We start from the raw sequence: 16,275 nt of genomic DNA on the forward strand, positions 1-16,275 counted from the left end.
AATAAAATTAACTAGTGCCCAAACTTAAATCTTTATATACATTAAATTAAGGTTTAGACATAAAAAATAAGTTTATAATTTCATTGTTGCATATTTTATTTATTTAATATTAATATTTGTTTTTCATATCCTTTATACATGAAATATATTATATTCCACATTAAATAAAATTTAGGAAATAATAATTTTAGTAGATAAATTCCTTTTTATGAGAAACATAACCGTCTATTTAACTACCACCACCTTTCCGCTGTAGTCTAAAGCTTCAAAAAAATGAAAAAGGTAAAAATAATAAAATTGAAAAAGGAATTGAGGGACTTAAACGACGTCGAAGAGGCAAATAGCGCCTAAAGCGGGGCAAGATCCAACGGCGGGAAACTTCCTAAATGCTAAATCACGAGCCTTTCTCTTCTTCTGCTTCCCCCTTTCCCTCTTTCTCTCCCGCACGAACGCAACTCACTGAGTCAAGTCCAGTCAAGTTCCTTTCCACTCTCTTTTCTTTCTTCCCCCATCCCCCCTCAACCCTATGCCCTTTTTCGTCTTTTCCTCTGCAATTTCCATCCAAGGGCTCCCATCGTTCCACGTCACTTCCGTCTTCTTCAACTCCCCCCTTCCCCTTCCCCTGATCCCCTCATCTCCTTCCTCTTTTATTTCAAAAACTCCCTTTAGGGTTTCTCAGATTTAACTGTCTCTTCTTTTTCTTCTTCTTTTTCTTTTTGCTTTTTTTCCTCCTTATTTTTCTTGATTAGAAAATTAGAAGAAAAGGAGATCTCCAAATCTTCAATTTCGCCGCTGATATTTCTTCACTTCCTTTCGGACGAGGTATACATATACATATATATGTTTTTATATTCTTTTGAATATTGTTTTGCTTCTTCAATTTTATTATTTTTACTGTATTTCAGTTTTTCTTTTAGTTCGTAATTTCAAATTTTGAGAATTTATTTCCTTTATTTGTTTCTGTTAGGTTTCTGATGAATTCGTTGTACTCCGAAAACGGTGAAAATAATTCTTTTTGAAATATTAAATTGGTTAGAATTGAGGATTAGAAATTTTTTTTTTTGGTGCTTAAGGTTATGATGGCGATTGAGAAGAGTAATTCCAAAGTTTCACCCTTTGATTCGGAGTTTTCGCCTGGTAGTAGAGAGATGACTGTGTCAGGTGATGAGGACGAGCTTCAACGTCCAGGGTCAGCCGTTGATTCTGATGATGAATTTGACGATGATGCTGATTCAGGAGCAGGTTCGGATGACTTTGATTTGTTGGAATTAGGTGAAACCGGGGCTGAATTTTGCCAAGTCGGGAACTCGACCTGTTTGGTTCCTTTTGAGTTATATGATCTTCCTGGATTGGAAGATATTTTGTCTCTTGATGTGTGGAATGAATGTTTAAGTGATGAAGAGAGGTTTAGCCTTACTAAGTTTTTACCTGATATGGATCAGGATACGTTTATGCGGACCTTGATCGACATTTTTAAGGGTAATAATCTTCACTTTGGGAGTCCTATTAAGAGTTTGTTTGATATGTTGAAAGGAGGGTTGTGTGAGCCGAGGGTTGCACTTTATAGGGAGGGCATGAATTTCTTTCGGAAGCGGCAGCATTACCATCATCTGAGGAAGCATCAGAATACTATGGTTGTCAATCTTATTCAAATGAGGGATGCTTGGCTTAATTGTAGGGGATACAGTATTGAGGAGCGGCTTCGTGTTTTGAATATTATGAGAAGTCAAAATAGTTTGATGTATGAGAAGTTGGAAGATAAGGATTCTGCATCCTCTGATGGAGAGGATTTGGTTGATGGTTTTTGGAGCAAAAGAGTTAAGGACTGGAAAGCTCCACAGAAATCAGGTCGCTACTCTGGCTTTGGGGTTGAACCAGATTTAGAGTTTGCATCGCGAGGACAACTGATGGATTTGGAACCATCAAAATACAGGAAGCAGAATCCAAAAGGCAAACTGAAGACAGGTGAGTCAAAACTTCCTTTTGCAAGAGAGTTTGGCAGCCGCTTTTCCCCTGATTTAGATATGAATTCTGAGCCATACGGTTTGCCAGGAACACTTCCTCGAGAGAAATATGAGTCTGCAGCACTCAGGGCAAGGGATTGGATGAGGTTAGATGATGCTGAAGACCCAATGTTTGGAACAGGTATTCAGCGAAACCAAAATGCTCTCGATAATAGCTTCATGGGCAAATCTGGTTCTTCGAGAGCAAGGAAGAAGTACAATCTTTTAAGAGGGGAAGAATTAGCCACTGATAGTTTCACGGCTTCGCCTTTGTCTTCAAAGCATGATTTCCTTTCCTATGGTAGGAATAGGAATGCGAATCAATTGTCCGAGGCAAAAGTGTATGCTTCAAAGCCTCCTAATATGAGAATATCTCATGATTTTGCCAAAAAGTCCAAGCGTTTCAAAAACGACCCACTATTTGCAGCCGGAGATCAAATAAAGTCTATAAAAGGCCGAATTCCTTCGCTGCCATTGCAAGGGAGTCGAGTTGACTTATCTGAGCGCACTGAACTGTTTTGGCAAAATGAAAACCAAGGAGAAGATTTCTCTGTGGATTTGTCCGTTAGACCTGATGATTGGAATATTAAGCACAAGAAATGGAAAACACTGCGGGAATCTCCTGATCTCAGTTTTAAATCTTATAAAGCTTCCTCACCACTGATGAGTGACCAATTCTTGAAATCTGCCAGTAGAAAGAAACCATCGCAGGAGAAGATTAGAGGGAACTATTTGCAAAATGGAGGAGCAGTTATGGCCATTTCAAAAGGTAGTAGAGCATTTATTAAAAACGAAGAAACAGAATCTGACTCATCTGAGCAATTTGATGATGAGGAGGAGAGCAATCCTCTAATGAGAGGCAAGTTGGCATACACCAGTGGCGTCATAGAAAATCCTCGCCTGTCTTCATTGAATTCTGGCCTTGATTCTAAGAAGACCAAATCTTCAAAGAAATATACTATGAAGGATGGATGGCCTCTTGATGGAATGAACCGCTACTCCAAAAAGAGCTTTGAGGAAAATGTGCACGTGGCAGGAGTAGAAAGCTACTATTCGGAAAGAAAACAGAAGGGTAAGATGCATGAAAGCAGTCCCTTACCTAACTCTGGTTCTAGAGTTTTGGATGAGGTTGGTGGGAAACAAGTTTCCAAGTTGGTCAAGAATGGCCATTTACGAGGGGAACCTGGTGACAGGTTACGTAGGTCCTCATTGAGGGCCTACCCTACTGAGAAAAGGCAGAACGGTGAACTTGCCTATGATCATTTTATGACTCAGTCAAATAATCAGCATGATTATCTTGATGAGGAGGATGGTTCGCCTGTGGCACTATCATTGGCAGATGAATTTAACCTGGGTAGAACTGGGAAGAAAAGACAGAACACTGAAGCATATGATCGCTGTGAGAAGTCTGAAGTTTCGTTGCTAGGGAGCAACAAAGTGACAAAGAAGAAGAAAGGGAAGAGGTACGTGGAAGATGTCAACGGAAGAGGTGAAGATGGCAACGTGCAGCCTAACTCCCAGCAGCAAACTGATGATTCTCCTTTCTTGAAGAAAAAGGGAAAACGGAAATTCGAGGTTGATACAGTTACTTCAGATATGGAACCTTCTGAGCCTCATGGTGCAGATCTGGGAACCACAGATTTGGAGATGGAAACCAAACCACAGAAAAAGCCATTTACTTTGATTACCCCTACCATTCATACTGGATTCTCATTCTCAATTATACATCTTCTTTCTGCAGTTCGTATGGCAATGATTACTCCATTTCCAGAAGATTCCTTAGAGGTTGGTAAACCTAGAGAGGAGCAGAATGGAAAGCAGCAAGGTGATCTGAATGGGGTTCTCTCATGTGACAACACAGTTACCAATAATTCAGACCATCTTGTGCAACCAAGTGTGCCTTTTCTTACCGTTCATGATATTGTTAATCGTGTGGCAGTAAATCCTGGAGATCCGTGTATCCTTGAGGCAGAAGAGCCGCTTCAAGATTTAGTTCGGGGAGTTCTAAAGATTTTCTCATCAAAAACAGCACCTTTGGGAGCAAAAGGTTGGAAGGTACTTGTTGCCTATGAGAAGTCCACAAAAAGCTGGTCTTGGGTTGGCCCTGCTATGCATAGCTCAAACAATGTTGAGACGACCGAGGAGGTGATATCACCCGAAGCCTGGGGTCTTCCTCACAAAATGCTTGTCAAGTTGGTTGATTCTTTTGCAAATTGGCTAAAAAATGGTCAAGAGACTCTCCAACAAATAGGAAGTCTTCCTGCACCTCCGCTTGAACTGATGCAAGTCAACTTAGATGAGAAAGAAAGGTTCAGAGACCTAAAAGCTCAGAAAAGCCTTAACACCATTAGCTCAAGTTCTGAAGAAGTGAGAGCTTATTTCCGTAGGGAGGAGCTTCTTAGGTATTCTATTCCTGACAGGGCCTTCTCTTACACAGCTGCTGATGGAAAAAAATCTATAGTTGCTCCCTTGAGGAGATGTGGAGGTAAGCCAACTTCAAAGGCTCGAGACCATTTTATGCTGAAACGTGATCGGCCACCGCATGTTACGATTCTTTGTCTTGTGAGAGATGCTGCTGCCAGGTTGCCTGGAAGTATTGGCACACGTGCAGATGTTTGTACTTTGATAAGAGACTCTCAGTACGTCGTTGAAGAAGTTTCTGATGCACAAGTAAACCAGATTGTTAGTGGAGCCTTAGACCGCTTGCACTATGAACGTGATCCTTGTGTACAATTTGATGGAGAGAGGAAATTGTGGGTTTATTTGCATAGAGAAAGAGAAGAAGAAGATTTTGAGGATGATGGTACTTCATCTACTAAGAAATGGAAGAGGCCGAAAAAGGATACTGCTGAGCAATCCGATCAAGTAGCTGTAACAGTGGCTTTTCATGACACTGGGGATCAGTCGGGATTTGAATTAGGCTCTGAGCTTAATGTTGAACCTTCATGCATTTACAGTGATAAAAAGATGGAGTGTTGTGATAGACAAAACGCGGAGGATAATGCTGACTCTAGTCATGGGTCTGAGCAATGTACCAGTCAGCAGGATCATCCAATGACATTGGAGCCTCCTGACCTAAATCCTGTGCAAGATGGCGAATTACAATGTCAAGAAAATTCCACTAATGAAGATATTGATGATATTGATGATGGTAGAGAAAAACCTGTTGAACACCTCGATGCAAGCTTATTATGATCAAATACTTGAGGTAGTTTTCGATTGTTCTATGCAAATTTTCTTTAACTAGTTGGTGCGGTAATACCTCTTTGCTCACCATTTTAACCTCAGTGATTTAGTATATTTACTATGAATTTAGTTTATACTTAGAAGGCTTTTAGCCTCGTATGATTGTATCAGTAAGTTCCTCTGTCATGACACTGCTAATATGGCTTGTACATTGTTGGTGCTTGTCATTGACCCTGTTGATTTCTGACCGAGTGTAACATTGACATTTTTACAGGGCAAAGTCCAGCTTAGGTAGGATAGAAAGCTTTCAAGGTATGTATTTATAAATTGGAAGGTTACACTTACATATAGATAGTGATTTTAGAACAAAATGTAGACTAGAAACTGATATTCTGATGGTCAATGAACACTTCATGATTCTGTTAATCATCACCATAATAATATAATCTATATTTTTGATAATGTCAAGGTTTACGTGGGTTTTTTTTTTTTTTAATGTACATATGTACTGGAGCAAAATTCAGTTATTTATAACAGCAGCATATTTTGCATATCTTCTATATACTTTGACCAGCTTGTTCCCTTGATACAAAAGCTGCGAATAAATAACATTGTTGTAGATAATAAGCATTTATCAAAATTGTCCCATTCTAAAAAAAATACCTTTTTTAATGCAAATTTACTTCTGGCTTACAAAGTTAATTAACGGAATGTAATTTTTTTTGGGCTAATTGCACCAGGCATTGCTAAATATTGCTTGGATTGTATAGTAGTCCTTAAACTTCATATATTTTAATTGAGTATTCAAAGCATCAATATTGTTTCAGTCTACTCTTTTATTCAACCTAGCAGTCAATTTATGTATTAAATGACATTTCGGATATGGAGTATGTTTAAAACATTTGGAGCGTTAATAAATTTTAGGAGGGTTATTATTTTTTATATGTAAGATCCAAGCTCTCCATGAAATAGGCATAAATTATTTACAATTTGATCAATGTGATTTGAGTTTCCAAGTCAATCTATTGAAAGACTTAATTGATATATTGGCACTTTTTGTACGGATATGCCAACATACTATGAACTCAATTAGAGCGTATAGGGATAGCAAAAAAACAAACTTAAACCGACATCATTTTTACATCCCAATCCTATAGGTTTTTTTTTTGAATTGGGTTTTGCGGTGGGTCAGGTTGACTTTTTATTGAAATTTACAAGGTGAGATTGAGATTGAGATTTAGATAAAATCCCCTATCATTTATAATTGAATGTCATTTCAAGGTTGGAGTTGGTCATTCACTAGTGAAAATGTGGAGCAGAAGAACACCTGATCCATTGCCATCTCTAATCATAATTTGAGAATGGTTGTGCAATTAACCTTAATTTTTTATAACATAAATATAACTAATAAAGGAGTATATTTAAAGTTTACGAGATGGGGCATTTAAAGAATAGAAAATCTCAACTCAAACAAGAACAACCAAATGGAGGGTAGAAGCAAACAATTAATAATAATAATAAACCACTGTTTTAGTATTATATTTAAGAACTCACTGCATGTTCCAGTTGAATTCTTTCAACAAACAATGAATGGAAGCCCAAGGGGAGGAGTCGTTCAGCCACACCGTATTCTGGTTCTGTATCTGCACTGTACAACCTTTTCTTTCTTACCACTATACTAATACTATATGTATAATATAATATAATATAAAATAATATTCTAATTTCTTGTTTTTATCTGTTTTAAAAGTTCCCAGTCACTTTTTAATTAATAGCAGTGAGTGGAAGTCTAGAATCTTTCAATTGTTGGGATGGGGATTGGGGAGCTGTTGATGCTGCTTCATATTCCCCCAACATGTGTTTTATATCTCCATTGGCTACCTTTGCTGATTTTGCTTCCCAAAACAACTTTAATAGTTCCTCGAATGGAGGCGTTTTCAGTTCCTCTATCGATGACATGCTTGGTAGGTTGAATGCCCTCTTCCTTGGTGTTGAACACGATGGATTGTCCACCTGAGATTACGAGTTTCCAACCAAAATTAAATAAATAACATTTTCTTACAGTCTTGCTTGCTGATTTCTACAAACTTACCATGTATTCCTCCTCCAGACATTTCCCAGCATTGTCTGTGATTTCTACAATCTTGTGGTAGTGACCACCCTTCAGTTCCCTCAATTCCTCACAACAAGGAATGATCATGGAATTCATGTTCCCACATGCATCACGATCAAGTTGTAATGAATCTGCCCATAATTTTGTTCATCAGTTTATTCCTTTTCTATTTGGTTCAGATTCAGGGTAGTAAGAATTGACAGATTCATTTAGTTGTAAGAATCTAGAAACTTACAATCAATGGATGTTAGGCAACTGTTGTTTGCAGTGTCTACATCTTCAAGAGCAGTGGATACAGCACAAGAAAATTGATCTCGGAGGATCTGATTGGCTTCCATTCCTCCCCTAATTGAATAAAAAGATAACAAAGATCAGTGATCTTTATCTGAAGTTGTCTAAAATACTTTTTTGAGGAAGTAAAGCTTTACCTAACAATGGAATCCACAGAATCAACATTACTCTTTTCTAAACTGAGAAGGGATTCTTGAGCATTCTTCCATTGCTGAGCACTCATCTTTGCTTTCTTCATACTGCAACAGGAATTTTGTAGAATGTTCAGTGCCTACTTAAAAAGCAATCCATTGCAAACAGAATACTGATGCCAGGGAAAATTGTGCTTAAATACATCATCATGACAAACATCTCTTCTTGAATTCTTATCATGTGGGGATAATACTGAAAAAAGGGATCATCTATCTCGGGAAGGCCAGTTTTCAAAGCAACCCCCTCTCAAAGAGTACACTGGCTACTGGAAGTTCCAAGCAGCATGACTCTTGGCAGGTAGCTTTGCATTGAGCCGTAAGGAGAGCTAAGGGTAGAACAATAAACACTGGTTTTTTGTCTTGCCTGAAACTCGTATATTTACATGATATGGTAGGAATAGATACTTGAATTCAATGTAGTAGCTAATGTACTCTCTGAGAGTAGGTTTGTAACCATTGTCAAACTTTGTTGCAGAACTTTGCTTACTTGAATTATCCCCAAAAAAAAAAAAAAAAACAAAACAAAACAAAAAAAACAAAAGAAGGAAAAACCAACCATACCAATTTTGAAGAACATCTTCCATGTCTTTCTTTCCACTTTCTACAGCAGAAGTATCCTCAATATAGTGGGATTCTGTGCTTTCCATGTGAACATTCCATTCTGTTTTAACAACAGAAGTGGACTCTTGCATGGTAGACATTTCTTTCTGTAGTTTACTGGTTTTGCTGGATGCATTTTCCCGGAGATCGTGGACTGACATTTGGACCTAAAAAGTAAACAGAAATAAAGGAATTACTCCCCAAAATAATTATTGAGCACAGATCAAGAAAACACAGCTCATAAGAATGTTGAAATTAGAACTCATGTGTATTGTTACCAGCTTTTTCTTCCTAGCACTTGAACCTGCAAGCAGTTCTGCCACTTTTTGCAGCAATTGCTTCTCTTCATTAGCGGCACATTCCTACATGTATTATATAATGAATTGAAGTTATCTTTTTGGCTTTAAGAAAAGCAAAACTATCTGAACTAAGAACCATTAAGTACCTCAAATTTCTTTTCAAATTCAGACAATTTGTTGTCGTTTACTGTTTGAGATTCTTCCACAATTTTGGTCAGCTTGGATGCATGCATGTCTAAAGTCTCGAAGAAATTCACTGTTATTTTAGAAATTGACCTTGCATTGTCTACTGCCCTGGAATGTGCCTGTAGATGAAATAGAAAGAAGTGAGTCCACTGCCAACACCTCTCAATTACAGTTTAGCTGAGACTTGATTTTTAAGCAATAAGTTACGAACCTCGCGCTGTTGTTGAGCAAATGCAGTTAGCTTCTCCTCTTGCTTGTAAAGACTACTTTGAAGGTCATTAAGTAATGCTTCAGCCTCGGCAGTAATTCCTTTGTACAGCTGAACCACATATAAATAACTTCATAAGCAAAAGTAGAAAAGGAAAGTCCACTTAGAAACTTATGAGAATACTGCTCACATCTTCTAGGTCACATGAGTGCTTAGCAACTTCAGAATTTAGATCACCCGAAATTGACATAAAATTTCCATCAAGCTTTGTGGCTATATCTTGCAAAGCTTTGACACCCGAACCATACATGTTCTTCAATTTCCCTAACCTTCCTCGAAGTTCATCTGTGGCCTGCAGTTATACAAAGGATAAGCTATAGAGGCTATCAATCCAGTCCTTAAATATGTTCAAATGTATTGTTGAGACTAGACTTGTCATTTGAGTAGGTTAGCTTCGTTTCGGATCAAGTCAATCTAGATTGCATCAATTCTTTTAAAATTTTAGGTTTGGATCACTGGGTTTCCTAGTCGAGTTTTTGTTCAAGTCATTTCGGGTTACATGTTCAGGTCCTTTTTGAATTCAGGTTTAGTAGGTTCGAGTTGTTGATATTTTATGGTCAAAGCAGGTTGGGTCGAGTTAGGATTTGAGTTAATTGGATTGAGTAGTCAGGTTTGGGTCAGAAATGACAGTTCAAGTTGAAACCATACCTCAGACTTTGTTGATACAAAGGACTGCATGTCTTCCTCCATGTCTTTCAGTTGCTGCTCTTGTTGAGTTGCAGAAGCTGCCACAGTCTTGTGCAAGATATCAAGCTGCTGCGTCAACTGGGACTGAAACTTTTGGATAAGTGATTTGTTTCCATCTTCAATTTTATCCTTCCTTTCTGAAAGCATAACAGCATTCGGAAAAGTAACCTTAAGAGAACAAGCCATGCTAAAAATGACGTGAGGTACTAAGGATACTAACCAATCTTGGCAAACAAATCTGAGACATCTGATGCAGCGTTTTCAAGCTCTGCTCGGAGTTCAAAAGCACGCTCAACAAATGTTTTCTCTGAAAAGTTAGCAACGGGCATATTTAAAATTCAACTATAAAAAGATAAAAAGCAGAATGATTATTCTATACATTATTTTCTATCAGAAATGTGCATGTACATCTCATGAAGACCTTACCATGTAACTGATGAAAAAAAGTGACAAAACAACCATCAAAATGAAGATAATGAAATGGTTAAAAAAAAACAGACCAGACAAGTTGCCCAAGCAACCTCCAACTCACCAGATTTAAGGAGGTTAGATATTAAAAATTCCTTCTCTTTAATAGTTGCATTTGCTTGTCTATGTTTATCTTCAAGATCAAACAATGCAATTTCAGTTTCCTCAAGCTTTTTCTGGGGAAAAAGGAAACGAGAAAGAGAATGTCACTCCTGTCACGGTATAAGACAATAAAAGAGCTAATATGATATTTGTACGATGACAGTCCAAAACTGTAATACCTCCTTCTTTTCAAGTTTCTCACTTAAATCCGCAGTCATCAGCTGCTGTGAGTTGTAAAGCTCCTGAAGCTCAGTAATTTGCTGCAGAAAAGTAAATAAAGAATAATTAGCTTGACCACTGAATCCTACATCAGAAAAGAACTAAAGGGTTGACTTGAAGAAATGTACTTTCTCCTTGGATTCTGATTCAAGTTCCATGCGCTCTATTTTTTCAGCCATAGCCTGAGGTAAAAGTTAATATTTATTAGTAATAGTGTATTACTAATAAATTCAATTCTCCATGAAACTTGGGACGAACATTTCTACCATTCAATCACATGGTTTAAATCCTACCTTCTTCTCGGCTTCTTCAAGGAGAAAACGATCCCGTGGAATGTAAATGCCATTTTTCTCTCTTGCAGAATACACCTCTGGTAGAACATAAAAAGGGAAGCAAAAAATTATCACTTACAAGAACCAAACGATGAGGTAATTAAGTTTCTTGGCAAAAATTTTAAAGAACAGCCAACTACCTTGCTTCAGCCGATCAATTTCAGAATATAAATCTTTTATCAAAGCAGATTTCATCATCTTCTGGTTAATCTGTAATAGTAACAAATTTCAATTATTTCAGCATGTCGCAAAGAGGTCAAATATTTTAACTTTGTATAAAAGAGAAATGGGACATAGTTCATTTGTATAATGGGAAAGAATTAGCAATGAAAAGCTCAGAATAGTTCATTTGTATAATGGGAAAGAATTAGCAATGAAAAGCTCAGAAGGTGATTCATAAGACTAATCCACTGACCTCTGGTTTGTTCTTGATATTCTTGGCACGATGTGCATAATCTAGAGTGCTGAGTGTTTCTTCCAGACAATGGATGGATGGTGATATGGTGGCAATTATACATGTTTTTGTTTTCCCTCCCAAAGAATCCCTCAATAGCCTTGTTAGTTTGCTATCTCTGCCATTTGCAAATATATATTATTTATCCAAACTAAAACAAGATGCTAATGAGAAATTTTCACGTATTGATAATCCATACCTATAAGGTACATGACCAGAGTGCTCAACAAGTGCATTGATAACACGACCAAGAGTGAGCAAGCTTTTATTAATTTCTCCAGCTTCCCTTGCTCTGCCCTGTAAGAGCCAATTAACTTGGGATCAACAATTAAAAGGTTAAAATATCCTAACATTGGCAACACAAAATCAGTCTTTGAAGAGACTAACATAGAATTTTTTTGTCCTTTTTTGTCATTTGATTGATACATAAGACTCATAGCCATAGAAAATTATACATTCAGGATTGTGACACAATACCTCTCTCGCACCAGAACGTGAAATATTCTCAGAACCAGCAAGATCAACGAGATTTAGCTTCCCACATTTAATCATTTCTTCCCCCTCTGGAGTACACTCCTTAATGTGGATTGTGATTGAAAATATAGAATGAGAACGACTACTTTGTTTGTTAAGTAGAGTTTCAGCTGTTCGCCTTTTAGCAGAGCCTTTTTCCAAGATTTTGTAAATTTCATTAGCAGTTGTAACTATCTCTTCTTCAAGGCCTCTGACAAAAACTCCCCCTTTCCCATCTTCCATAAGAGCAATGGGTTTCTTAGATTTATCATCAACGAATTTCATAGTTTCCTCTGGTGCCAGAAGATCTGTTATTTCCTCATTGTAAAGCTCTAAAAACGTAACTTTCATACTATATTCAGCATTCTGAGCTTCTAATATATCAAAAATTTGTTTAACAGATCTAGGGATAACACCTGCATCACTTGGGAATTCCCCGTTCTGCATAAACCACAATTCATTTAGAACTGAAAGCAAGCAAAAGATCATGAAATCATTTATTCTATGCCTGAAAACATAAACTTGAAAATTTGGATTCAAATTTCATTTTTATACAAAAATTGTGAGAATAAAAAAGCATATATTCTATCTAAAATATTTTGAAATTCAATAAGATTATATTTTTCAAAAGGCATAAAAACATGAAATTCATTTACAAAAAGAATTTCAAAATCACAACTACATAGGCATAAAAGGATCAATGGTTTTGAAAAATAATAATGAATATTGCATTCATATATGCTTTACCACACTAATACGATTTTCTAAATTCAAGTTTCCAAATGCAACCTTAACAAACTAGAACAAAACCAAACCTTTTTCCTTGCTCCCCCCTCCATTGTGTATGTCTTTCCAGTTCCCGTCTGGCCATATGCAAAGATAGTGCAATTATAACCCTCAAGAACTTCATTCACAATGGGAGACACAGCTAGATCAAATAACTCCTTTTGCTGAGACGACGGACCAAAGACCTAGCAAAAAACAATTAATGTTTCCAATTTCACTCCGTCTACATTTTCTCAAGAGCCAAACAATTAATTTTAACAAAACATAAAATTTAATCTCCGCCAATGAAATGCAAATTTATAACAAGCATGAAACCTTGTCAAAAAGAAAGGTCCTATCAATTTGCTTATTAGCAATATTCTGTACAGCACAAACTTCTCTTCTACTTTCATTACACGATATCACCACCGGAGTATGTATTCTCGTTTCATCTTCACTCAATGGCCTACAAAAAGGAAAAAGAAAACCGAAATTGTTATTATTAATTTTTAATCCTTTAAATAAATACTAACTGAACAAAAAAAAAGAAAACACTGACCTGCAACGTAAAATAACCTGAACGTTAACTCCTTTATCTTGTTTTGAACTCGAACTGGAATCGGCTGATCGCAGATCTCGCACCGATTTATCGTTTGAACGTGGCGTTTGCGATGGAGATAGCGATACCAATCCTCCTCCTCCTCTTCTTTGCTGCTGTGCAGATTCCATTGCAGAGAGCTCTAGCCACTCTTGCGATTCAAATCACTGTGTAATTGTAACTACACTGAGCAAACTCGGATTCAGTGTAAATGACGTAGTATTGCTTCAAGATTTAGATGCTAGTACGTTTCTTTAGCGAATCTAAAACTTTTTTAAGTACGCGCGGTGACTAAAGAAAAGCTCAAACTCAGTGAGTTAACTCGACACTAATGAGACATTAATTCAGTCTTCAGAAGATCAAAATTTTGAATGAAATAAAAAACAAAAAAAAAAAAGAAAGAAAAGAAAAGGTGAATTATACACAGATTTGGAAGAAAAAGATGTTTTACCTCTTCAGAGTAAAAAAATGTACATAAAAAATCAAGCAGAAAAATGTGAATGAAATTTATCTATAGACTTGGATCGGAATTACCGAATTAGAGTTTCTAAATTAAGAGATTCGGCGACGAAAAATCATTAAAAGAGAGCTTACATTGAATTAAAACAAAATGCCGGCGAGCTAAATGGAAATTCAAATGGCAACGATTCTAGAGAGAGAATAAGAAGCTGAGAGAGTTTTCGAAATTTTAAAATGTAGAGAGAGACTTAATCAAAATCCAAATGGCAATGATTTTTCGTTCTCTTTTTTAAAAATGAACATGAGAGAGAGCTTCACAAAGAAGGGGACTGTAACTATGATATTGGTTCGGCTCGGTTCGGTTCGGTTCAATTATTAAAAAAAATTAAGTTTTCGATTCGGAATAGTGGTCCACTTTTAAGAAATAATTTTATATATATTTTAAATAATTTGTAAATAAAAGATTTGTTTTTATATTATAAAATTAAAAACAATTATGAATGAAACAAAAATTATAAAAGATTTGTTTTTATACTATGGTTTTTTTTATCAGCCCTAGACAGACGGAGGCAGGAGATATGGTTTGATTTTGACGGCGTTAGTATGGATAAACTGTGAAGGGACGGCAACGAGGTTGGGGGAAGCTTAAGTTAACGGCGTTAAAGTAGCTCCGTACATCGTAATATCCGACCGTTATAAATGGAAACGAAAGGCTAAAAGCCAAAGAGGATAACAAAAACCTTTTTTAAAAATATGAACTAGAAAAAAACCGGATATTAGAGATTAACATAATTGCCTCCCACTTTCCCGAATATTACGAAATTATCCTTTTCCTAAACTGGAGATTTTATTTTTCTAGTTAAATTCTGCTTTAAGTGCGTATGTGGATTTAATATATGTATTATTATCTGAGCATTGTTAATATTTATATTCTTAAAATTTTAAAATTATAACCTTCACCAGAATGATTGTCATTAAAATAATTTAAACATTTTATTTCAATCTATAATGTCAGATGAGTTTATTAATTCAACAAAATACTCATAAAAAATCATATCATTTTGAGCAATTGTTTTAATGATTATCGTATGAGTTAAAATTTAAATAATATAAAGATTAAAATTAAAATTAAAATATAGATTAAATTCACAATTTATGCATAATACGATACTAATAATAAAATTTAGATAAACAAATTTGATTACTATCATTTGAGTCAAGATTAAAAATTAAAAATTAAAAAAAATTTAAAGATTAAAATAGATTAATTTGAAAAGCTCATAAACTAAAATTAATCAATTAAAATATAATAATCAAATCCACAATTTATGGATATTATAGAAATCAATAAATTTTTTTATCTTTTAAAAGAATAATAAACTTTCTTTTATCAATATTAAAAGAAGAGGTGCAGAATGATAAAATTTAAATTTATGTCATTTAAATATCATACGAAAATTTAAATTTATACCATTTAAATATCATACGAAAATTTAAATTTATACCATTTAAATATCATACGAAAGCTCTAACTAATATTTCAAATAAATTTTGATGAAAAATCTTAAATTTAAATTTAAGGTTGTTTTTAATAAATAACTTAAGCTTTAGATTTAAGAGGAAGTGATAGAGTGATTTCGTTTTTCCTCTAAGTTGCAGGGTTGAATTTATAATATTTGTATGTAGATTGTTTTATTTTTAAAAATATTTTAAATAACTATGATCTAATTAATTATTTTAATTTATATTATTCAGTAAAAATATAATTATAAAAAATATTTAAAATAAATATATAACATTATAAATGTTTAAAAGTCTATTCAAGATTATAAAATTTTCATATAGTTTTAAGCATGATTTTTTTTCAATATATGTGAGTTAAAAATATAATATTTATTTTCATTTCCATAAATGATTTAAAAATAAATAATAAATATTTAAAATTTGCAATACAATTAAAATTCTAAAACTTAAAAATAAATAAAAATTTTAAATAAAAAACATGCCATTGTGTATATACAAGGAGAGATCAATTTACACAAATGTAAAATTTATTTTATATAATTTTTTTGTATGACTAACATTTTAACAATTGACAATTGAATTTGTCAACTAAAGTAGTATCAATAAGTACTCAATCATAATATTTAATATAGTTTTTATAATATATTAATATTGAAAATGTAATTATTAAATATATTTACTTAATATTTCCTTTTGCAATTCACTCTTGGTTTAATCTTTTAAAATTTCCATAGTCAATTACAACTTTTGTATTCTCTGCTTATGTTAGTATTAATAGTTTTTCCAATTCAGTTATTTTATTTACAAAAAATTCAGATAATGCTTTTAATATTTTACATTTTAATATATTAATCCATATCCAGTATCTATATAATATGTATTTCCAATTTCGAAGGATTTTATAAGAATGAATATAATTAAAATTGACTTTTCTCTTTTACTTTATTTATAGGTTAACAGTGTTATCAAATTGAACTTACGATATAAAGCATAGGAATCAAATTATGTCAAATTACA

General features: G+C 34.6%; 2 protein-coding genes across 7 annotated transcripts; one reads left to right on the forward strand and one right to left on the reverse strand.

Annotated features, from left to right (window-relative positions):
- Nucleotides 1-340: 340 nt before the first annotated feature.
- Nucleotides 341-5,651, forward strand: LOC108463829 (uncharacterized). 4 transcript variants are annotated; one of them, XM_017763763.2, is made up of 4 exons: nt 341-822; nt 968-1,965; nt 2,053-5,211; nt 5,464-5,651. In XM_017763763.2, the coding sequence occupies exons 2-3, from the start codon at nt 1,077-1,079 to the stop codon at nt 5,196-5,198; spliced, it is 4,035 nt and encodes a 1,344-aa protein (XP_017619252.1). In that variant the 5' UTR covers nt 341-822; nt 968-1,076; the 3' UTR covers nt 5,199-5,211; nt 5,464-5,651. The 4 variants fall into 4 exon arrangements, with proteins under 4 accessions (XP_017619252.1, XP_052882772.1, XP_017619250.1 ...); XM_053026812.1 differs by having other exon boundaries at nt 1,074-1,965; XM_017763761.2 differs by having other exon boundaries at nt 968-5,211.
- A 1,043-nt stretch (nt 5,652-6,694) lies between these two features.
- Nucleotides 6,695-14,083, reverse strand: LOC108463830 (kinesin-like protein KIN-5D). Of its 3 annotated transcripts, none has more exons than XM_017763766.2 (23): nt 13,870-14,083; nt 13,237-13,442; nt 13,014-13,143; nt 12,728-12,883; nt 11,877-12,353; nt 11,599-11,696; nt 11,361-11,517; nt 11,086-11,155; nt 10,907-10,983; nt 10,742-10,795; nt 10,574-10,654; nt 10,357-10,468; nt 10,045-10,131; nt 9,786-9,961; nt 9,268-9,429; nt 9,081-9,188; nt 8,830-8,988; nt 8,663-8,746; nt 8,346-8,551; nt 7,731-7,832; nt 7,538-7,647; nt 7,282-7,433; nt 6,695-7,202 (listed from the first exon to the last, which is right to left on the reverse strand). In XM_017763766.2, exons 2-23 carry the CDS (start codon nt 13,404-13,406, stop codon nt 6,954-6,956), a joined length of 3,177 nt encoding a protein of 1,058 aa, XP_017619255.1. In that variant the 5' UTR covers nt 13,407-13,442; nt 13,870-14,083; the 3' UTR covers nt 6,695-6,953. The 3 variants fall into 3 exon arrangements, with proteins under 3 accessions (XP_017619255.1, XP_017619254.1, XP_017619253.1); XM_017763765.2 differs by having other exon boundaries at nt 13,237-13,456; XM_017763764.2 differs by having other exon boundaries at nt 13,237-13,461.
- Nucleotides 14,084-16,275: the final 2,192 nt, after the last annotated feature.

The sequence above is a fragment of the Gossypium arboreum genome, chromosome 1, assembly GCF_025698485.1.
Source record: "Gossypium arboreum isolate Shixiya-1 chromosome 1, ASM2569848v2, whole genome shotgun sequence".
In the NCBI taxonomy this organism is placed as follows: Eukaryota; Viridiplantae; Streptophyta; class Magnoliopsida; order Malvales; family Malvaceae; genus Gossypium; species Gossypium arboreum.

Excerpts from the sequence above, each read along its gene's own strand:
- LOC108463829 (XM_017763761.2), top strand. The coding sequence starts at position 1,077 with ATGATGGCGATTGAGAAGAGTAATTCCAAAGTTTCACCCTTTGATTCG.
- LOC108463830 (XM_017763766.2), bottom strand. The coding sequence starts at position 13,406 with ATGGAATCTGCACAGCAGCAAAGAAGAGGAGGAGGAGGATTGGTATCG. Across the intron at positions 8,747-8,829 it reads AATTTGAAAAGAAATTTGAG|GAATGTGCCGCTAATGAAGA; the intron begins GTACTTAATGGT and ends TAATACATGTAG. Across the intron at positions 7,648-7,730 it reads TCTGTGGATTCCATTGTTAG|GGGAGGAATGGAAGCCAATC; the intron begins GTAAAGCTTTAC and ends TTATTCAATTAG.